The following is a 23,908-nucleotide window of genomic DNA, read 5'->3' on the forward strand; positions in this document are numbered from 1 at the left end:
TTCAGATTTCAAAACAATGATTAAAACTAATTATATTATATTATATTATATTATATTATATTATATTATATTATATTATATTATATTATATGTGTGATAAAATAGTTCCTGACAGGGGAACTAGTCATGTTTTAACTGTGTTTCAAATCGACTTCTTTTACATGACGAACAAGATGCATTTGTTTTGTACAAAAGAGATTTCCAGGCGGGTGGAACATTATCGCTTTCCTTATCCGCTCAGTTGAACCGTACACGGCAAACGCCAAGCCACGAAACAAACACTTCACCAGGAAGTCTTGGCTAGCGTTGTTTATAACCACCGTTAGGGTTGACTTATAATGATAGCTTCTAGCTAATTTTTACGTTTAAATGTTAACGATATTAAAAGCCATACCTTGAGGCGTCGGTATTAGAGGTCTGTCTTTTAGGAAACAGAATTTTAATTATAAATAATAGCTTTATCTCGGCTCTACTACCCGTCGTTTACAAGCTTTCTGTAAACATCAGCTGTTCCAGGTGAGTCGCGATATGTCCGAGTCCGGTCACAGTCAACCCGGCATGTATGGGCAAGGGCGCAGGAGGAGGCGACGCCGAGGGGACAGAGATGTTGGCCCTCCGGGGCAAAATCTGTCCGGACCCAGTCGAGATCGGGATTACCAACCGAGAGAGCGAAGGGTACTTCAAACGATATACTGCTTTGGCCTCTGATTTTATCTTCTCTACATCAAAATACTTACTCGAATCATTTTCTTTCCAGGATGGAAGCGAGGATCCACCAGGTCCTCTAATTCAGAAGACCCCCATCATTCTTGCAAAACCTCCCGGAGAAAGGGTAGGTGGGCTTGTCTTTGAGACCACAAACTATAGTCTACAGTTTAAATTTGTGAGGTATCATTTTGCTTACCCTAACCGAATAGGAAGAATAGCCAAAATCAAAGAATATTCACAATGCCAGAACAAAACGAGCCGTACTTGTTTGTGCTTACGAAGCACTTCCTTCTCCAATTCGTGCTGTTGTTTATATATTCTAAGGCTAAGCCCTCACAAAATACACCTGTCAGTGGAACACCAGTCCTTGAGAAGCCCATCATGCTAATGAAGGCCAGGGACGATGGAGTGAAGCCAGGGACACCTACTGAGTCGGCTGCACAGTCCTCTGGTCCACCCTCTAAGATAGAGAGGGAAGGGCAGCGACCTACTCAGCCTGTATACCAGATCCAAAACAGAGGAATGAGTGCTTCTGCATCGAGCAGTGCATTGGACCGTGAGTTGTTATAGACTCTACAAAAAGACATTTTATTTTCTTCTCCAAATTCAAAAGTATGTTCATGTGCAATAATTAAGGCCACAAGCTTTCATGTGACTTCCAGCCATGGTTGGGCAGTCCAAACTCCTTCCTCCGGAGAAAATGAAGCACAGCATTAAACTGGTGGATGATCAGATGAATTGGTGTGACAGTGCCATGGAGGTAAATTCATAGCATTTAATACATTTAGTTGATTTTGCAGATTTAAACAGTGCTTTCAGTTTACTTTATGATATGTGATCAAAGGAAACTGAGTGATGTTGTTGTGATGTGTTGCAGTATTTGAGGGACCAGACAGACATGTTGGTGGTGGGAGTTATTGGCTTGCAGGGAACTGGGAAATCCACCATCATGTCGCTGTTATCTGCCAACACTCCTGAGGAAGATCAAAGGTAAGGTTAAAGAATAAGATCAAGATGTAAAGTGTTCTGCACTACACACACTACTGAGGTTTTTGCAGACACATGACAACTAAATATACGGTGTTCAGTTTGGACCTGTGACAATCATGCTGATGGGTTAGGATGAAATGAATGGGACACCAGTTAGAGACCATTCCACACCTGTATAGCAACCACTGGGAAAAATCTGTATTTCCTGGATGGAGGTTGGCGGCAGTTGCATTGAAATGATTGCCAAAGTTTCAGTTACACCGGACTAGATACTATTTCATGACTTGCATTTAAAAATTTGGAGTCCCTGATGGTTTGGCAAAAACCTCCTTGTTGAGCAATATCCGCATGACTCACGTGAGAAATATCAGTAGTGTTTTGGTTTGGGCCAAACTCATGCACATAGGCTTAACTGGTGATTTTTAAATTGCAGAAGATTTGAAATGATGAAAGTGCTTAATTACACAAAAAGACAGGAAAAAGGTCTTTGGCTTGTCTTAAAGCACGCTGAGTGGTCACTGATAATAGAAAAGTACTCTATAATTGCCATTCACTTAAATTGATCCAACACACAAACTGTAGGGAACGGCGATGTGATGGCTGAAGCTCAAGAGATGGCGCATTTCATTTACTATTTAGAAGGTTATTGGTTTAAACCCTAGGTGCTCCAGTCTGCATGCCAAATATCCTTGGGCAACAAACTGATTCCTAAATTCCTCTCCGATGCATCCATCAGAGTGTGACGCACATAACCCAGGAGGTGCCCAGGAGGCACTTTCCCTTATTCAAGTGAAATGCCTACTTAAGTTAAGAGGGAATGAGGTAATACAACCGTAGAACTTGTCTGAATACATTTTATCCCTGCCATCAAAACGCAGAACATCTAGTTCCCAACCACTGAGCCGTGGCACATAGGTGTGTCGTGGAAGATTGTGGTTCCACTCCTGCAGGGAAAAATTATCAATATGCTTTTTGTAACATTTTGTTTGGTGGTGTGCCATGTGATTTTTCTAATATGAAATATACTCAATATAATACTCTATATTTGTCTGATAATTACAGATGCATTTCTTTTTTTAAAGGATCAATGCGAGTACTTTAATAATTAATTTGAGAAAAATCACTTGAACAGTTCTTTGGAGGTGATATTGAATAAAAACGTGTGTTTGTTTGAACAGGAGTTTTGTATTCAGACCCCAGACTCAAGAAATCAAGGAAAGAGGTGGAAATCAGAGCACAGGGATTGATTTCTTCATCACACAGGAGAGAGTTATCTTCTTGGATACGCAGGTATGAATGAAGTATTGTGATTAGAAATGACAGTTTCTACGGTTTACTGTAGTATTTTCTTTTTGCTGTCAGAATGTAAGTTGGTACAAACTGTCTGTAATGTTAACCTTGGAACTGCAAGATGTCTAACTGTGGTTAAGGATTTGTTGTGCTGAAGCAACAACATGTTTCACTGTGTTTAAATGTCATTCTTCAGCCAATGCTTAGCCCATCAATTCTGGATCATCTTATCAACAATGATCGGAAGTTACCTCCAGAATACAATCTTCCTCATACATATGTTGAGATGCAGGTATGTGGCTGGCCTGCGGAGGACAGTATATAATAATATGAATGCTGGTGCTAAACACCTGTGAACTTTAGTTTTGGGATTCATTGTTTGATGTTGGTTTAGTGATCGTATTTATTCTTTTCTACAAATAAAGCATGTTTGTACTCTCTGTATAATTCTTCTACAGTCTCTTCAGATCGCTGCCTTCCTGTTTACAGTGTGCCATGTTGTAATTGTGGTTCAAGACTGGTTCACTGATTTGAACCTTTACAGGTAAGTATTTTAGGTCTGCGATGGACCTGTGCTCTCAAGATGGTTGTGATTATAATTTTAAAGCCCAATACTCTCAAAGGAATGCTGAACATTTCATGCTATATCTTAAAAGGATATTTGTTTTTGCTTTTTCATAAGCTCAGCAATGTTGTTCTTTCAGCCAGTCTAACATTTTAAACAGGCAAATCCAGACCTGTGTAAAATGTCAGACTCCATGCCCATCTAACATGTGCTGACATTTATTACCTTTTGTACGCCACAATCCATTTGGATCAGTTCATGACTCATTTTCTTCACACAGCATAACAAACAATCTGAGCAACTCTGGCTATGTGATTAAAAACCTTTTCCCTTTGCATAGCATTCTTGCCTAATGCTGAAAATATTGCCATTAAAAGCAAGTTTTCACTGGCTTTGTACATAGCTTAAAATGATATCTCTGTAGTAGAAAGCTACAGTTTTAATCAGCACAAATATTGATATGATTATGTATTGTTTTGGCATCCTTTGGTGAAAAATCAATGTCAGATTACCAAACAATGGTTTTTACCAGGGCTATTGCCAAGTAGCATCTCACATTGGCACAGCAGGAAAATGGCAGATTCTGTATATTTACATATGTAACTATCCAAGCAAATTTTACCTGTACTCTTTCCACTCAGTAAAATGATCTAATTCTCATTATTATTGCTTCTTGTGACACAAATTGATTCCACAGCTGAAGTTATATTATGGTGTCACCTTTATGGACAGGTTTCTTCAGACTGCTGAGATGCTGAAACCTTCCACACCATCTGCAAGCCACGACAGCACCGGCTCTTCAGGCAGTGATGACGGAGCAGAGTATTATCCACATATAGGTGGCTGTTTAATGCTGACGCGCTATATTTGACACACAAACCAAATTTAAGCATGTCAAAGTTTAAATTTCTTTCTCCCCCAGTTTTCCTCCAGAACAAGGCCAGACGGGATGATTTCTGCCCAAGAAATCTGAAGAACATGCATATGGTGGTCAACAAATTAATGGCTCATTCTCACCTCAAATACAAAGGTGCAAAACTACAACAAATTTCTCTTTATGTTAATGTTTTATGTGTAAGTAGTAATGAATGCCAGTAAGGGAGCTGGTAGAAGAAAATGAATGTGATATGGTGGCAAAAAAAAGTTAAGTAAATGGTAAGAAATTATCTACATTTAAAGTACTGGGACGATCGTGGCTCAAGAGTTGGGCGTTCACCTTGTAATCGGAAGGTTGCCGGTTCGAGCCCCGGCTTGGACAGTCTCAGTCGTTGTGTCCTTGGGCAAGACACTTCACCCGTTGCCTACTGGTGGTGGTCAGAGGGCCCGGTGGCGCCAGTGTCCGGCAGCCTCGCCTCTGTCAGTGCGCCCCAGGGTGGCTGTGGCTACAATGTAGCTTGCCATCTCCAGTGTGTGAATGTGTGTGTGAATGGGTGGATGACTGGTTGTGTAAAGCGCTTTGGGGTCCTTAGGGACTAGAAAAGCACTATACAAATACAGGCCATTTACCATTTACTGTGCAAATCTTGAGTCACCCCTCAAAACATGAATGGAAATGCAGTGTATAAGGAAAATACGAAACTTTAAAGTCAGTATTTGGAATGACTACTTTTTCTCTCCTGAACTCTCTTAGGAAAGCTTTGTTATCATTTCTTTAAGCAGTCTTCAGGAACTGTTCTCCACATTTATTGAAGGACAGTCAAAACTCTTCTTTCGACGTTGGCTGCCTTTTGTTACATTTTCTATGGATGATTGCAAACAGTTTTAATTATTTTTGATGTCCAAGTTCTGGGGAGGCCAATCCATGACTGATATAGGGCTGGGCAATATGAGGAAAATCTATATTGTGTAATTTTTTTACTATATCAAGATACATGATATATATCGCGATATGTTTAAATAACCTCCAAAACAAGTGTCATTTTCAATCATGCAGTGCCAAAAATGACACTGGTGTACTCATTTAAATTTTTTCTACAAAGAATCTGAATGAATTGACATGTTTTATTTTAACAGTAACCATCAGTTTCATACAGGGATTTTTCACAAATGACTATGCTGTCACAGTAAGTCTCTTTCTGTGGTCAACACTACACCTTTAACAAATAAAGATCATAGCAGCACAAAAAACTTTGAGCAATAATTAACGAGACAAAACAACTGAAATTAAAAAGGTGCTCCTTTGTGCTTTACAACATATAAAAAAATGTGATGACCTCAAATTATAGAGACAAAAGTCTACATAATGACTATAAAAACGACTGACCAAGAACAGTCACTGTTATCACAGATGGTTTATTTGAGGTTTTCTTTGGTGTGGGGAGACATTGACATGCAGAGTTTAAATTGGTCTTAATTTTGCAGTTGAACTTGTGGTACTGATACCTTTAGGGGCATAATTTTACAGCATGTTTCGCAAATTACCCCATTTTGTTTGGCATCCTCCTTGTGAAAGTCAAACAATAGCGAGTCTCATTCCCTTGCTCATCCGATACTCATGCTGTTGCTATTTTTCCTTATCCAGGAGTATATAGAGACATATCCTCAACGCAGTTGCTGGGTAGAAGAATTTCTGGGTGGGGGGTTTATAGCGCCCACCCCCAGACTGATAGTGTTCCTGTGAGTGTTTTTCTAGCCAGGTATGCTTTTATGGCATTGACAGTGTGTTTGGGATCATTCTCCCATGATCAATGTCAAAATTAATCCTTTTCTGCATTCATAACTCTATCAACACCACTGGCTGAAATACCTCCCCAAACTATGACCCTCTACCATGTTATACAGATGGCTGTAGACAATCACTGTTGTGCCTCTCTTCTGACCTCCATACATATCACTGATGATTTAACCCAAAAGTTCTAAATGTGCATTCAGGAGTGGTAAAAGGCTTCATCAGGTTTATGGTGTTTCTAGATGAAAACCTTTTGTTTGCTTTGTACTTGTGAGCAAAATGATATTTTGTGACTGTTCAAAGGTTTTTAGTGAATGTGTTTGGTTTTGTAGTCCTGTAAACAAAGCATCACTTCTGAAGTGGATTAACAGGCTGGCCACAACTATAACATGTGTTTTATTCTCAGGAACATTATCCATGCTTGACTGCAATGTCTTCCCAGGCCTGGGGCAGGACTATCTGACAACCGAGGTCAATATGTTTTTGCTTCCTGTGCAGGAAAATGACGGGGAGGATAATTTGACCAAAGCAGGTTACAAACATTTATTCTTCTCATAAGGTAAAACTCAAGTGACATCTCGTGTGTTGTGTGAAAAATAAATGAATCTTTGTACGTTGTTTAGGGTCAGGAACGTACCCACTGTTCTCTCTGCTCCCCGGCTATAGAGGACACCCGGCCTTTTCCACCATGGTTTCAAAACTCCGCAGCCAAATACTGGCCATGCCCCGCTGTCAGCTGTCACACACTATTCTCACTGAGAAAAACTGGTAAACATCATATCAGTACTATTTATTTATAAATGAATAATTATTTTATTCATATTCCACTATTCAAAAAGTGTAGGTGACTAATCCATGGTAAAAAAAAGTGAGACAACCAAGTAAATACATCCTGCACCCAGGGTGAGAATCAGTTTTATGTTTTAAACTGGTTTGCTCAACAAAGCCATCATAAATGTCATTGTTTTTGAACTCTCATAGAAACAGTTTTTAATCCCTGTGGAAGAAATGCAAAATATCTATTAGAGATGAGGGATCTCTCTGCTTCCCTTTACTTTCAGTGACTACAACCTGCTGTCTTTTTGTTTTGTTTTTTGTAAACAACAGAAAATGAGCGCTGGTGGTTTGTTGTGAAATAGTTTTCTGAGGTGCAACTTGCTGCATGTACCTACAAGCACAAAACTTTCAGAGTAGTGAAAAATATTTCTTGCTGTGGGATATCAGGTTAATTTTTTTCTGAACATGCTTAAAACAATATCAATTGAAAATGAAATACTACAGTGAAAAGAAATATATTTCCATGCCATATAAAGAAAGTAAAAGTGTTAATAATTAAGGTTGGTGCAGAAATGCATAATATTTGGATTTTTTTCTTCTTTGTACTATGTCACTGTAATTTTGTGAAATCTTGAGACATTATTGGGATTTCGTTTAAGTTTATCCCTCTGTTTCCTGTCTTAACTTTCTTTGTTTTCACAGGTTTCACTATGCAGCTCGTATCTGGGATGGTGTGAAAAAGTCCTCGGCCCTCTCTGAATACAGTCGTCTGCTCTGCTGACACGTGTTTAACTGCTCTTATGTACAGTTTTATTTCACTGATCAGATCACACAAAGACAAAAGAAGTGCAGCTGAATGGGATGTTGAAAAAAAAAAAACATCACTGGGACATAAAATAAATATAATTATTCAGACTTTGAGTCCTGCTTGTTCTATAGTGTCCTGGGACTGTCCTCAGGAATTCTGATAGTTACAGATAAAGTTACAGCCTGTGCAGAGGTGGTGAGCGGGAAAAGAAAGTGTCTTCTCTCAGCACATGTCTAATAAAAATGCGAGAATAGTTTTTAAATTCAAGTCATTCTTGACTGTGTTTCAGTTTTGATGCACTGATACTTAACATGTTTTATAAGGTGAAAATAGAGATTTCTGTCTTGTTATTACCTTTGTAAAAAGTATGGTAAAAATGAAAGAGAGAACTGGTGGGCCTGGTTTTTTAAAGATATATGTTGTATTGTAGAATGCATGTAGCATGCATCACAGTCAGTTTTTTTTTCATTCAGTGCCACTAGAGTGGTTGCATGGTTAAAACATACTCTGCTGACAACTGAAACAGTCACTGGTTATCAAAGAAAAAAAAAACAATTCACGTCCGTTCTAAAAGAAAATGATATGCAGCCTAAACATATTTTAGCAAAAGAATGAAACGACTTTAAAGAATATTCCATCAAATATATGATACAAAAATCAGCAATTTAATAACACTAAAACTTCAGCTATGAATAGAAGCATATATATAGCCACCTGTCATCAATACACTGATACAAAAATCAATAAGGCATTTTATTATCACTAAAACTTCAAACAAATAAACAAACTGGAACTAAACAGGTTTTTAAACTAGTTTTAATAGATATTATTCTTCCTCATACATATGTTGAGATTCAGGTATTCTATGTTATTCTATTTTAACTTTGGAGAATTCTAACTAATACCAATTTAATTATCTAGATATAGGTTCTATGAAGTCTATTCATATATACATATATGCTGTTTCAAAGGCTTGTTTTTGATAGTCAGGTTCTTTCATTGTCAAAGGAGGAGTTAAGGAGTGGTCACAGCAAGAAGACCACTTCCCCCCAATAAGAATTACTTATAAACTGAACAGAAACTAAACAGAAATTCACTTCTATCTGACCATCACACAATGCAGATCTTTGTGCTGATCCTTGGGATTGTGCTGCTCCCTAAAGGCAAGTTTTTGTTCAGTTATCTGTTCTTTAACATTTTTAAACCAGCAAGTTCTGTAATATTCAATGAAATGTTTTCTTTTTTAATGCTTTTACAACAAGTGTCATTACATCTTAGTAAAGGTTTGTCAATTCTACAAATGATTGCACTATTTATTGTACTGTTAGCCATCTATTTTTCAAACTGTTTTAGTGAATGTTTTAGAATATGTCCATGCATTGGAAGCAAGAGAAAGTTTACTTGTCTTTATCTTTGTTTTATCAGCCTGTGCTTTGAAATGTTACGAATGCATACCGGACCTCTCTGGAAGCTGCGCTCAGACAACAAAAGAATGTCCTTCCAACACTCAGTGTGCATCAGTCAGAATAGCTTCATACGCAGGTTTGATTTTGTATAGTTCTTATTTTATTCTTCTTTTAAACTGGTTCAGTTTTCAATGGTTCGTCTTTTTGTTGCAGGTGGTTCAAAACTGGTTGATATTAAAGGTAAAAGTTGTGCTGCGGCTGAGGAGTGTGTTCAGGCCTCAATCAACTTTGGAGGCGCCCGAACTCTAATTACCAGCAAGTGCTGCACCTCTGATCTTTGCAACTCTCAAGATGCCCCTGGTAATTTCTATCATGCTTCTTGGTATTTTGAAATCTAATTTCCTGTTCTTGAAACTTAAAAAATAAAAAATCTTTTTATCAAATATGTTGAGAAATTTTAAAGTGGGTCAATCGTCGTATTTGCTTGAATAGATCAGGGCAAAATAATCAATCTGTGAAAATTTCCTGATTGAAAATTCTCAAACAAACATATTAGTAACATATTGTTTTCTGTTGGTTTTTTTTCCAAGCTGATGTTTTTGGCACACAGTTAAAATAAGCAGGGAAACAAATATTACAAATATTTCTGTATTCAACAGAGGGCAGCATCTCATCTCCAAATGGGAAAAAGTGCTTCCAATGTGTTGGAAACGATTGCACACAAACTCTAAACTGCAACGGAAATGAGGACCACTGCATCTCATCAGCAAGTAATATACCGACAGGATTCAGTGTCTGCATGTTTGTTCTTTTCTGCTCAGACAAATGTTCTGTTATTCCTTCCTTTCATTTCCTCAGTGACTGCAGAAGGACAAAAGGTGACTGTAAAGGGCTGCGCCTCCAAGCTGATTTGCTCAAGCACACAATCTCCACAGATCACAGGAATCACTGCAGCAGAAATCAGCTGCTGCCAGGGTGACCTCTGCAACAGTGCTGGGATGACAACTACATCACAGCCCAGTAGTACAACTGCTGGCACTACAGCTGTTGGCCGTCTGCTCTTTGTCACAACGCTGATCTCTCTGGTCTTGTTCTCTTAGCTGATGAAACAACAGCATCACATCCCAGCTTTTCATATGACTGTCACAATGTTTCCTCCCATTTCACCAGACCTTAAAAAATTATTGAAAATTTTGTAACTAAATATAATTTTCGGTTTGTGGAAAAAAATTAACGAATAAATTTCTTAAAATCCTATATGCATCTCTGTTTCCTTTAAGTCTCAAAATCATTTTGCACGCACATTTAAAGGTTATCGTAAGGAGTCAGTGAGACATTTTCCTGAATTAATAGAAAAGTAAAATACAAATATGGTGGATTTTGACAATTAAATTCAAATTTCAAATTCAAATTTTATTTGTCACACACACACAACCATACACAGTATGACATGGGGGTGAAATGCTTGTAGCTGTACAATGCCCGACCATTAAATGACAGAAGAAAAGTTCTACAATATTTACAATTTACTACAAAAATTTACAAATTAACTTAGGAATTTACAGTAAAGAATGTGCAAATAGCAGAAGAGATGATAAAGATAAGGATTATAAATTATAGGAATTATAGGATTATAGGAAATGTGTGGTGGTGCGTGTGGTGACGTGTGTGAGAGTCCAGTCTTATAGTGACGTGTTTGGGAGAGTCCAGTCCTACACCTGGTTCAGGCCCCGAATAGCCTGGGGGAAGAAGCTCCTCTTCATTCTCTCTGTTTTGGCCTTAAGGGAGCGGAAGCGCTTCCCAGACCTCAACAGTGAGAAGAGTCCATTGTTGGGATGGGAGAGGTCCATCATAATCTTCCTAGCTTTGGACTTGCACCGCTTGGTGTAGATGGACAGCAGGTCAGGGAGCTCTGATTGAATGATGCGCTCTGCCGAGCGCACCACCCTTTGCAGATCTCGTCTATCCTGCTTGGTGCTGTTCCCAAACCAGGTGCAGATGTTTGACGTCAGGACGCTCTCGATGGTGCAGGAGTAGAAGTTCTTGAGCACCTTCAGTGGCAGATGAAAGCCTCTAAGTCTTCTGAGGAAGAAGAGACGCTGACGGGCTTTCTTAACCAGGGTGTTGATGTGACAGGACCATGACAGGTCCTGAGTGATGTGGACACCCAGGTATCGGAAACTGTCCACTCTCTCCACTGGCGTGCCACTGATGATGAGGGGTTTGTAATTCCTCGCCTGCTTTGTAGTGAAGTCCACGATCAGCTCCTTAGTCTTGCTGATGTTTAGGAGGAGGTTATTCTCCTGGCACCAGGTCTCCAGGTTCCTAATCTCCTCCAGGTAGGCCGTCTCGATGTTGTCGGAGATCAGGCCCACAACAGCAGTGTCGTCAGCAAACTTGACAATGGAGGTGGTGTCGGATGTGGCTACACAGTCATAAGTGTACAGTGAGTACAGCAGGGGGCTTAAAACACAGCCCTGAGGCACTCCAGTGCTGAGTGAGATGGAGGGGGAGACTTGTTTTCCCACCCTCACTGATTGGGGTCTGTCTGTGAGGAAGTTGAGGATCCACTGACACAGTGATGAGCTGAGTCCTAGATCCGTCAACTTGGTGAAAAGCTTAGAGGGAATTATTGTGTTGAATGCTGAACTGTAGTCCACGAACAGCATCCTAACATAATTCCCTCTGCCAGTGTCCAGGTGACTCAGGGATGTGTGGAGCAGGTGAGATATGGCATCGTCTGTGGAACGATTAGTCCGGTAAGCAAACTGAAGTGAGTCGATGGTGGGAGGAAGTGAAGAAGTGATGTGATCTCTCATCAGTCTTTCAAAACACTTCATCACAATTGAAGTCAGTGCTACTGGACGGTAGTCATTGTGGCAAGCGGGCTGTTGTTTCTTTGGAACAGGGACAATAATGGACCATTTGAAGCACGTGGGAACCACAGCTTGGGCCAGGGAGAGGTTGAAGATCTCCGTGAACACCGGTGCTAGTTGATCAGCGCAGGCTCTAAGGACCCGGCCAGGGATTGCATCTGGTCCTGCTGCCTTCCTGGTGTTCACCCTCCTGAAGGTGTTCCTCACGGCATGCTCTGTGATGACGAATGCATTTTCTTCACTGGTGTACTCCGAGCGCGCGCAGCCGTTTGTTGTTTTAATTGCTGCGGCGTCGAAGCGAGCATAAAACGTGTTCAGCTCATCAGCCAGTGAAGCATCGGCATTCATCATTGAAGAAGCTGGTCGTTTATAGTCCGTTATAGTCCGCAGTCCTTTCCACAGGCTCCTAGAGTCGCACTGTCGTAGCTGTGACTCTAGTTTTTCCCCGTAGCTCCGCTTTGCCTTTCGGACCGCGCTGCGCACGTTGTAGGACGCAGCCTTGTATAGGTCCATATTACCGGAGACAAGCCCTTCATTGTAGGCAGCGGTGCGTGATCTCAGAGCGTCGCGGATGTTTTTATCCACCCACGGCTTCTGGTTGGGAAACGTTCGGATGATAGTTCTTTCTGCTGTGTCGTCCGCTAGTTTCCCGATAAATCCCACAACCGCTTCCGTAAACATGTTGATGTCATCAGAGCTGCGCCGAAACATGTCCCAGTCTGCGTCATCCAGTGCGTCCTGCAGCGCGGCCACCGATTGGTCCGTCCAGCGAGCGACCTCCCTCCTGATTGGTGGTTGCTGCTTTAGCCTTTGTTTGTAAGCAGGTATGAGGAAGATGGCGGAATGGTCCGATTTTCCAAATGCCGGCAGGGGTTGAGCCTTGTAACAGTTCTTGAACGGGGTGTAGCAGTGGTCTAATGTCCTCGTGCCCCGGGTGGGGCAGTTGATGTGCTGGTGAAGGTTGTGAAATGTCCGTTTGAGATTCACTCTGTTAAAATCTCCCATAACAATGAGTGCGGCATCTCGGTGAATGTTTGTTGATGTGTGAGAGCCTCATGTAGCTCACATAAGGCAGTGTCCGAGTCCGCGTGAGGCGGAATGTAAACAGTGCAGGCAATGACCGCAGTGAATTCCCGAGGGAGATAGAAAGGGCGACACTTAACGATCAAAAGCTCCAGATTGGGCGAGCAAGAGCGTGTGAGTGGGGAGATGTTTGTGCTGTCGCACCATCTGTTGTTCACCATCAAACACACTCCACCACCTCTTTTCTTCCCCGACTCCATTGTCCTGTCCATGCGGTAAACCGAAAAGAACCCCGTCGGCTGCACGGCGTGGTCTGGTATCGCTGGGTTCAGCCAAGTCTCGGTGAAGCAGAGGAGGTTGCAGTCCCGAATGTCTCTCTGGAACTTGATTCTGGCTCTGAGGTCATCAAGCTTGTTCTCGATGGATTGAACATTGGCTAGCAGGATACTGGGCATGGGTGCGCGGTGTGCGCGAGCCCGTAGCCTGTTCCTGATGCCTGTTCCTGAAATATGTGTAAACAGAATAGCACAGAGTTAGTGAAGGAGTGCTTACAGTGCAAAGTGTACTCATTATTCTTGAACTGTCACCTACTAACTGCCTTTCAAGTTTGTGTGACTAACACACAACCAGATGATGATGTAGAGTCAAAAGTGTAAATACACTGATCATGGGCATTATTGGTCCAGCTAGGTTTGGGTGATTTGCATTTTTTTTTTTGCAGATTGTATTTACTCTAATATAATCTATTTAGAGTATTTATATTATAATATATTATATTATAATCTAATTTATTATATTAGATTATATAATAATTATATAATAATCTAATACAAACTCATATAAGATTTGTTTGATGTTCTGGCATAAACACACATATGAATACATTCTTAAAATGTATGTGTACGCAGTGTTGGGAAGGTTACTTTTAAAATGTATTCCATTACAGAATACAGAATACATGCCCCAAAATGTATTCTGTAACGTATTCCGTTACGTTACTCAATGACAGTAACGTATTCTGAATACTTTGGATTACTTAATATATTATCATGCTTTTTACAACAACGTGAATGTACTAATGCTGTGTGATTTATTACTATTACTGAAGGTCCGCGTCTCCGAACTGTAGTAAAGGGACCTCTGACTAATACGGCGGGGTCTCTGTCGGCTCGTAGCCGAAAAATAGCTTTACTTTGTTGTGTGGGTCAACTTTTCTTGCGAGAGACAGAGAGAGGCGTTGAAAGACTGCTCCAATTGTTTTCGGAGGAAAACACGAACACGGTGTACAGTCGAGTCTTAATAGTTTACTTACAACTGGGCTCGTCAGGCACTCTTCTTGGCTGAAGTGGTTGTTATTATATTTACATGCTTCCAGCTCCCGTTTTTCCTCGATGACAACTCATACCTTTCCACTCCCCTTTTTCTCCCTCCTCGCTCACAGACCCATAACGTGTATGGCAGTCCATTCTCCCTGCAGCACGGACTACACTGCCCATGATGCTACATTCTTTAGAGCTATGCTTGTAGCATTCTGCCTATTAGCTTAGCACAACAACAACAACAACAACGAAAAGGCGCTCTCTCACCCAGGAAACACACAGTCGCAGAGAGAGAGAGAGAGCGTCGCCCTGTAACCATGGCAACCGTAACGCTGCCGCCTGGAACAACAGAACGCAGCTGTCAAACAAAACCCAAACAGTCCTGACCCGCGACAATATGAAACAGGAAAGTACCGCAGTGTAATCCATTTATTTCAACAAAGTAACTGTATTCTGAATACCACCTTTTTAAACGGTAACTGTAACGGAATACAGTTACTCATATTTTGTATTTTTAATACGTAACGGCGGTACATGTATTCCGTTACTCCCCAACACTGTGTGTACGCGATAGTCAATATTATGGGTTATCAAATTAATAAGACATAAAGAAAATATGGCTGAACTAATCTACCGATCCGCAGTAACTCGTTAACAGATTTGCCGCATTATGGCGTTAATGTCATTTTAAGGAGATTAACGCTGACAGCACTAGTGGGAATCCAATGAATATGACTGCACATTTACACCGACATCATCCTAGTGCAAAGGCAAATGGAAGCAGACAAAAACTACGGAGCCCCGCAGGGGACATGGGAGAAAAAAAATTAGGGAGAAAAAAAAAATTAGGGAGAAAAAAAAAAATTTAAGACGGACTTTTGCGAGATCTCGCAAAAGTATTGCGAGAGCTCGCAAAAGTATTGCGAGATCCCGAGTTTGTTTTGCGAGATCTCGCAAAACTCCAACAATGGCGGCAGCTACTTAGTTGTAATATTACTCTTTCTGGGTCACAAAATACACTTTTAAGATATTTTGAGGCGTGAATGTAGTTGTGTAAACATCAGATACCTGCTCGGTTTACAAGACATCACATACTTGCAAAAGTGCTCCAACGTTTTTGGAGATCTGACACCCACTAGCTCGAAGCTAACGGGAGGTCGAGACCTACTACAGCCCGGAGGAACACCGCTTTCCCGGCACATCGTGCCTCGACCTCCCGGTCGGCTTCGAGCTGGCGGCCACTAGCTTGAAGCTAACGGGCGGTCGAGACCTACTACAGCCGGGAGGAACACCGCTTTCCCGGCACATCGTGCCTCGACCTCCCGGTCGGCTTCGAGCTGGCGGCCTCCGAAGAATGCGGCTAAAACTTTTGCGATACTTTTGCGAGCTCTCGCAATACTTTTGCGAGATCTCGCAATACTTTTGCGAGATCTCGCAAAAGTCCGTCTTAATTTTTTTTTTCTCCCTAATTTTTTTTTCTCCCTAATTTTTTTTTCTCCCATGTCCCCTGCGGGGCTCCGTACAAAACAAACTCGGGATCTCGCAAAACTTTTGCGAGATCTCGCAAAACAAACTCGGGATCACGCAAAAGATCCTGCTCCTTTTTGATAGCGTTTCAGTTGAAGGGTGCAGTGCTACGGTACGGGGCTCCATACGGTGTGGACATGGAGGAGGATTTAGAACATTTCTTGCGGTCAAGAGAGGTCCCACACGACGACATCATGCACATGCAACAAGACAAAGTACGTATAAATAAAAAAGCATTAAACACCGCGGTTCAAAAGGCGAGTAACTTGTTGAAAAACCGAGGTCATATATGCAGGCCTTTAATGTTAATTCTTGTAAATATGTTCAGGTTCATTAAACATAACTCGTTAAGTGCACATATGTTTTGAAATTTCAAATCGTGTCCAAATTCATGGGCTGCATCCTCCCGAGGACTCGGGCTTCGTGGTCTATGTGGGCTGGGTCCTCAGAAGGTCGGGTAGGCCGGAAGTAAATGGCTGGGGAAATTGGACGGTCTAGCCTTCTGATTAGCGTCACCGCTGTCTCGGTGGAGTGTAATAAGCTCGTCCGTCTGCTCCTTTCTATCTAAAATATAAGACGACACTGGAGTAAATTCTCGACCATCTCACACTTCTGTTTAATCAGTTTTCTGTTTGACGTTGATTAAGCGGTGTAAAACCAAGGTGGAACCCACCTGGGGGATTAATAAAGTTTTATTTTATCGAATTTAATCTAATAACTTTAATCTCAGCCAAACCGTTTTACTCACGAACAAATGAAACACTGAAAAAAGCCAAACATTAACATTTTTAGGTTGTCTAAGTGTTTTATATATTACGTTTAGCCTGAGTAGCAAAAGTCCGTGGTGATCTGAAAATAATATGCCGGGATTTGTGCCGTTCTCGGCGGCTTTAGTGACCCTTGAGCTCTTGGCTACCTATCGAGCTGGTGGGTAACAGACATCAAGGAAAACGTCGAAGCACTTTTGTAAATATGCGATATCTTGATAAACCGAGCAGATATTTCAAGTTTATACACCCACGTTCTCCCCTGAAATATGTTAAAAGTTTATTTTGTGACCCAGAAAGATTAATAACGGTCATTTTAAAACTTATTAATGGCTGCCATTCCGGAAACTGGAGTTTGGCTGGGCCGCACTTTGAATTCTGGGATATGGTGGGCCACGAAGCACACACCCGACCCATCCTTCAAATTCGGTGAAAAGTGAATGTTTGTAATTCTTTGTATTACACCCCCTGGCATATGTTAATTTTGTTCTGGTTGTATACATGTTCTGTATACTGTTTCTTAATAAAGTTCAATAATTTAAAAAAAAAAAAAATCGGTGAAAAGGAGGACGCATTTGTCCGCTGCATTCGGAGGAGTTTACGAATTTAAAATAGAATCTTTGTAGAGATTGCATAATTGTTGTACATTTCTGTGCAAATTAAAAAAAAAGGAGTCTATGAATTTGGATCGCATCGCTGTGACATAATCGGTCTACAAAAGCGTCCTCAGGAGGATGCAGCCCATGAATTTGGACAATGTGATAAATAAAGTTAAAAAAAAAAGAGGTTGCAGCCCATGAATTTGGATGTTGTTATCTGGCTGTGCCATTACCATGGTAACATGGACACCATGGCACCAAATACTTGGTGGAACTTACCTTACTTATACCTTACTAGCAAAATATTTTTTAGTAACGTAGTATATAAATATCTACTACTATTACTATACTAATACTAACACAGCAACAGTAAAGTAATAAGACAGAAGTTGACAGAGTAACTTTTGATAATGATCATGAACAGTGATTAAGAACTCTATTCTAATACAGTTAGTATTCCATGTGTGCCAGTGTGGCTTCCTAGAGTAAAAGTATATTAATAGCATTTCTCTAATGTTTTATGTCTGCAGGTGGATAAGGCAGTGCTGTTCGTCATGACTGATGGACAAATGGCAAAATACACAAGGACATATGGTGACAGAGTAGCTGTCCAGTCCTTCTGTCAACAAACTAAGTACAGCACAGATAAAGAGACTCTTCTGCAGAACCTAAGAGATAAAATTGCGACACGGAAAGTAAGATCAAAAACCAAAGGAATGCTGTGTGGTTCATCAGGTGTGTTCCACAAGCAAAGTGAAGGGATGGCAAGACAGAGAAATAAAATACTGCAGGAGAGAAGACCTGCAGAAAAATTGAAATCGGATGGCTTCATTTAAGCAGTAATGAATACCGTCAAGTGAGAACCAGAAATGGTGGAGGAACAAGACATGCAAGAAAGATGAAACACTGTTAACAGTTCAGTCCTCATCTGAAGAGGATTTTTCTGTCAGCATAACTGAAGAAGATTCACCGGTGACATTACTTGGATTTGACAGTGAGACAGATGATTTTGTCCCAGATCTACTTGAACATGGGGATTCATCTGACAGTGACACTGGCAAACAGGTTTGTTAAAATAAGAAAGTTATTATTACAAATAATGATCACTTTAAAGTTACTGTATTTTGTCATGTTTAGTAGTGCTCGGTGGTAACATGCGACATTTTCTAATTTTGTTGTACTATTGTACTAGGTATGACTGTGCAACTGCAATAAAGAGTTGTCTTATTCAAGTGCTTTATGTACATCTACGAATATTTGCACTTCTGTAGGATGAAATTATTCCAGGAATTTGTTGTTGACTTGTGTGGTAAGGTACATTTAATACATCTGTGAAAGACTTACAGCTTTGTATTCATTGACATGTACAAAATGACTGGCTGCTGAAAAAATAATTGAATTATTTTCGTTTGTGTCTTGTGTTTGTTTTCTGGTTCACAGATTCACAATTTCCAGATGGAACACAATCCAAAAAAACTGAAATCACTCTGTGAGGCAGTGACAACACAAAGTCCAGGAAAATCCCATCATATGCATTCAACCCCAACAGACATTAAAAACACTGTCGTGGGACAGCGGCAGCAGACTGACTCAAGTGATCATGATTTCCCTGACCACTGCTCTGAAATTATTGATCTGACCAGTATAGTTCCTAACAAATCCTTCAAACTAGAGTCCCGGGACAAACTTCCAAAAGATTTGGAATTTTGTTTTCCACACATAGACGAAGCGGATACGGTTGTATGGAATCCTGAAGAGGATCTTGTCAGAGCAGATGGTGATGACACAGTCGTGATAACCCTGAATTATGTCAACAGTGAGGATCTCAGACGGGTAAGACCATGGACAGTTGTGGTTGATATGGTTTAAGTGTGACAAAATATGGAAATTTATTAATAATCAAATTCAGTAACTTGCATAGTTCTGATTTTAAAAAAAGCTGATCATGCATTCCTGCTTGGACAAAATTTAAGTATGTGTGTTATTTTCTGTAATATTCTTTTAAAAGAAATAACTTACAGTACTGTGAAACAATTGCTCGATTTCTATTAATCAGAATTCATCTCTTGTTTGTTTAAAACTTGATTTTTTTTTGCAGCAATAATACAACATTTTAAGTAGTAAGAAGTACATCAAGATCTGATAAAAACCTGTGGAATTCCACTGTAATATGTCTTTTTACTCTTGTAAGTGAGACATGTAGGCTGAAAATAAAGAGGTGTATTTTTGTTCTATTTCTTAAGACCTATTGACATATTTTGCAGACTTTTTAAGAACATTCATGATTTAGAATAAGCCAAGGTAGAAGATTGAAGAAGAGTCTTCTAATCTTGAAGGGTTAAGGTGTCTGTTGTCAATTAATGCAATACATCCTTCTCAGAATGCTGACACAAATGGATTACCTATGGATGGTTTCCTGCTACCATTGTCTTCAGCTAATGGCTTGCCCACACCCCATATGCAGTCAATACAGGAGGAAGCACCCCAGATTGCACAGGTAAGATGGATCAATTCAGGCAACCATAAACACCTACCTTTACATACTGTAGAGATGCCAAAATTTCATGCTATTTTCTGAGGATATGGCAGTTTGTGGGTCCATTTGAATTAAAAGGATATTGTCAGTTGAGAGACAATTCCAGTGTTTTACATTAAGATAAGATTAAACAGGAAATTTAGTCTTGAAATCAAATTATTTACATAACACAGCAGTGAGACATTGTTTTGGTGTCACTATTGTGTTCTCTACCTATTTTGCACAGAAGTGAGTCTTCTCATACATGTAAAGAACACTTGTATAATTTTCTGTGAGGCATACAAGGACATCCATCAGGCCACAATGTTAATGTTATATATAAATTGTCAGTGCAACCATGGTTTGGGAATGTACAGCCCACTAAAATTAGACAAATAAATTTCAAACTTTTTCAGAACATTGATATTGTGTAATCTGTACAATTCATTTGCATTTCTTATGGAATGTGCATGTTTTGTCTTTTACTCAGGACCATGGACTGAATTTCATCGCACAAGGTTTGCCTTTAGATTCAAGCAACCAACTTTCCCCATCAAATTCAGGAGACCCACAGAGCCCCCTACATGTATCAATTCGCAGGATAAAGGTTGTTGATGATCTTTTGGCTGTATTTATGGACAGTCGCATTCTGAATGAGACTTTAAAGATGAACTTTGTAAATGAAAATGCTGTTGATGATGCTGGGGTGTCAAGGGAGGTTTACACTGCATTTTGGGAGCAATTTTTGGAACAGTGTGAAGGTGAAAATGAACGAGTTCCAAGGCTGAGGCCAGACTTTAGTGAGGCTGAATGGCAAGCTGTTGGGCAGATATGGGTGAAAGGCTTACTAGACCATGGTGTCTTTCCAGTGAGGCTGTCAAGGGCTTTCATTTTAGCTTGCATCCACGGAATGGACTCAGTTGATGTAGACATTCTGATTGCATTGTTTCTCAACTATCTCCCTCCTGTTGAGAGATCAGCTGTTGAGAAGGCGCTCCAAGGCACAATGGATGAAAATGATGAAGAGGACCTGCTTGACCTCTTTACAAGGATGGGTTCCCACTTCCTACCACCTAAGAACAACATGCAGCCTGCCATTGAAACAATGGCTCATAAGGCCATTCTCCAAGAGCCAAAGTATATAATGGATTGCTTCTCCACACCCATGGCACATCTGCAGCTAAAACTGTGACAAGGAAAGTGTGTTGTCTCTGTATGAGACAAAGAAGGCCACAGGCAAAAGACTAGTGCAGCTATTTCAAACAACAAAATTGATGCTGCCTCACGGAGAACAAATAACATTTAACCATCTTCAGCGTTATGTTAAAAACGCTGATGAAACCAAAGCTGAAAAAATCCTGCACTTCTGCACAGGATCTTCTGTGATATGTGTTGACAAAATTTTGGTGTGCTTTAATGCTGAAACTGGGCTCAACAGAAGGCCTGTTGCTCACACCTGTGGAGCTACCCTTGAAGTGCCATGCACTTACAGTTCTTATCCTGAATTTCGCACAGAGTTCAAGGTTCTTTATTTGTCACATGCATAGTTATACAAGTATAACACACAGTGAAATGTAGCCTGACATATATATATATATATATATATATATATATATATATATATATATATATATATATATATATATATATATATATATATATATGTAGTATATACATTGGGTGAATGTGCAGTAGTAGCAGCAAGCAGGTGAATTCTGTACATTAATATGAATAGACATCTGACTATTTTACAGGATAGACAATATAAACATATTTAAAATTAAAGGAATTGAAATGTACATTGTGCCTTGGTTTAGTGTCTGGAAGAGAGTCCTGTCTCAGTCAATTATAGATGATGTGAGCGGGCGGGTGTGTGTGTTTAGGGCACGGATGGCTTGGGGATAGAAGCTCCTCTTGAGTCTCTCTGTCCTTGCCCAGAAGATGCGGAACCTTCTACCAGATTGCAGAAGTTGGAACAGTTTGTTGCCAGGATGGGACGGGTCCTTCAGTATCTGCGCTGCTCTAGTCCGGCATCTCCTGGTGTAGGTGTCCTGAAGCGGGGGGAGAGCAATCCTGCAGCAGCAGCAGAGTTCGACAATGTCCTTTCCAGCAATTACTTTGAAATGGACATCATTTGAACTTGATGAGTGTACTAATGGTTACAGCTGTAATTGTTATTTGTATGATTATCCTTGAGTTCATAAATTCTGTCTTGTTTCATTTTGTCATTGAAGCATTTGATATATTCAGCCGTATAACAAGCAGTCACAAATTTAATTTTCTGATAGTTTAGTTGTATGTTAGGTCAGATTTCACAAGGACTCTTTATTGTTTAAAATTCTTTGAAAATGACCGCATCTTTAACTTCTGTTGAAAACAAGGTTTGTGTTTAGCGTTAGAGAGACATATCACATCAAAATTTGCTGTACACATTGTCATTGTTTTCTTTTACTCCTGCCATCAGCCAGAATAAAGGCTCTCTTTTGTTTTAAGTTCATTGTCCTCTCTCTCTCCTTGTCTGCTTTTGGGTACGTTCTGTCAACACACCTGCATACCCCACAGTGACACACATTGGCTTGCTGTTTATCCATCTAGAATGTTTTGTTGTGAGTTGCCTAGTTTTGGGAGATATTAGCTGTAGAGATCTCTTCCTTGTTGAAAAACAACATGAAGCTACATAAGGTCTACATAAAGACATTGCTACTAAGCATTAAGTACCATGTGAAACAAGAGAAGGGTAGGCTTGTACAGTCAATATCTCTAAAATTGGGCAACTCACACTAAAACAATGTGGATTAAGGAATACTACAGCTAGCGAACAGAAAAATGTGTAAATTTGATTTTAGGGTGAAAAGTCCATTAATATTAGTAAAGAATGTCACTATGGTTGCGAAAGAAGTTATTGAAAGTTAATGATAAGATTAGAGATGGCACGATACCACTTTTTTATGTCCGATACCGATACCGATATCATAAATTTGGATATCTGCCGATACCGATATGAATCCGATATAGTGTTTTTTAATCAACAAAACTGTTTTTCAAAATATCTTGCTGCATTTTGCAAGTCTGCAAGTTCATACTCAAGTTTAAAACAACAACTACACTAAAGCTATTCTGTTATACCTGTATACAAAAAAAATATTTCATAGTTCAGCAATACTGATCAATCTAATAAACTTAGACCTACACCATCCTCCCTATTCTGGTATTTTAAAGAGTACTTAGCGTAAATATTAAGCAACCTAACTAATAGGGTTCCAACTCCCAGCAACAACAAAAATAAATAAAAATAGGGAACCACCCCTCACGCGCCACCTCATGATGCTTAATCGACGTAATCAACCTTAATTTGATGCAGTGTGAAAAAAAATGCACAGAAATCAATTATTTTTCAAGAAATATTAAATAGATTCAACATCTTTCTTCAACAAAATTGCAGACTGCACAGATGGTACCTTCCCAAAGTAAAAAGTACTATAGCTTACTAGGGTATATATATTAGACTTAATAGTCACTATATACAGTAATTGACTTCTATTCATTTTACATCAAATTAAAACTTTGGGTGTCAGATAATTATTTATTAAAAGCTCGACATTTTAAATGAGAATAAGAAAGAAAAGTATGTCTTTGTGCCCCCTTTTCCCTGTTCATGCCCTATCGGCCCCCCTGGCTAAACTTTGCTAGATCCGCCCCTGCACAGTTACCAGCGTCAGCTACGTAGAAAAAGATCCTCGAGTAGAAAGTAATATTAAATACATTCTAACAACAGCTTATCAAGCTTAAACGTTCTGCTGTTGTTCAGCCGCTGGTTTCCTCTTTCTGGTGCAAAGTGGGCCAAAAACAAACAAGAGACACGGACTCGCGACAGAAAAGCCGATCAGCTGATCATTTAAGCAGTTTCACGATTGAAGTAGCAGCCGGAGAGCGAGAGGCAGTCGCTTGTTAAGCTTAACGTGGGAATGCTTTACAAACATTCAGAGATGGACTTACACACTTGCTTTACTTCTCTCGGGGATAACTTTGTCGGAGATGAAATGCCAGGTTGCTAGCGAAGCTCCACATGC

At 40.0% G+C, this 23,908-nt stretch overlaps 3 protein-coding genes across 6 annotated transcripts; all 3 read left to right on the forward strand.

Moving 5' to 3' along the window:
• Positions 1-231: 231 nt before the first annotated feature.
• smg9 (SMG9 nonsense mediated mRNA decay factor) lies at positions 232-7,913 on the forward strand. Of its 3 annotated transcripts, XM_004541579.4 has the most exons (14): positions 234-415; positions 508-675; positions 758-832; positions 1,033-1,264; positions 1,371-1,468; positions 1,586-1,698; positions 2,877-2,988; positions 3,185-3,280; positions 3,447-3,532; positions 4,286-4,392; positions 4,476-4,583; positions 6,628-6,753; positions 6,845-6,989; positions 7,701-7,913. In XM_004541579.4, exons 2-14 carry the CDS (start codon positions 529-531, stop codon positions 7,777-7,779), a joined length of 1,524 nt encoding a protein of 507 aa, XP_004541636.3. In that variant the 5' UTR covers positions 234-415; positions 508-528; the 3' UTR covers positions 7,780-7,913. The 3 variants fall into 3 exon arrangements, with proteins under 3 accessions (XP_076746016.1, XP_004541636.3, XP_004541635.3); XM_076889901.1 differs by having other exon boundaries at positions 232-675; positions 6,664-6,753; XM_004541578.4 differs by having other exon boundaries at positions 234-675.
• A 291-nt stretch (positions 7,914-8,204) lies between these two features.
• LOC101486652 (uncharacterized) lies at positions 8,205-10,547 on the forward strand. The gene is made up of 5 exons (XM_024804217.2): positions 8,205-8,969; positions 9,232-9,348; positions 9,426-9,572; positions 9,872-9,982; positions 10,071-10,547. Exons 1-5 carry the CDS (start codon positions 8,924-8,926, stop codon positions 10,310-10,312), a joined length of 663 nt encoding a protein of 220 aa, XP_024659985.1. The 5' UTR covers positions 8,205-8,923; the 3' UTR covers positions 10,313-10,547.
• A 5,506-nt stretch (positions 10,548-16,053) lies between these two features.
• LOC143420941 (uncharacterized) lies at positions 16,054-21,352 on the forward strand. 2 transcript variants are annotated; one of them, XM_076889585.1, is made up of 5 exons: positions 16,054-16,172; positions 17,854-18,388; positions 18,764-19,156; positions 19,704-19,820; positions 20,329-21,352. In XM_076889585.1, exons 3-5 carry the CDS (start codon positions 18,779-18,781, stop codon positions 21,028-21,030), a joined length of 1,197 nt encoding a protein of 398 aa, XP_076745700.1. In that variant the 5' UTR covers positions 16,054-16,172; positions 17,854-18,388; positions 18,764-18,778; the 3' UTR covers positions 21,031-21,352. The 2 variants fall into 2 exon arrangements, with proteins under 2 accessions (XP_076745700.1, XP_076745699.1); XM_076889584.1 differs by lacking the exon at positions 16,054-16,172 and having other exon boundaries at positions 17,501-18,388.
• Positions 21,353-23,908: the final 2,556 nt, after the last annotated feature.

Source organism: Maylandia zebra, linkage group LG11, assembly GCF_041146795.1.
Source record: "Maylandia zebra isolate NMK-2024a linkage group LG11, Mzebra_GT3a, whole genome shotgun sequence".
Lineage (NCBI taxonomy): Eukaryota > Metazoa > Chordata > Actinopteri > Cichliformes > Cichlidae > Maylandia > Maylandia zebra.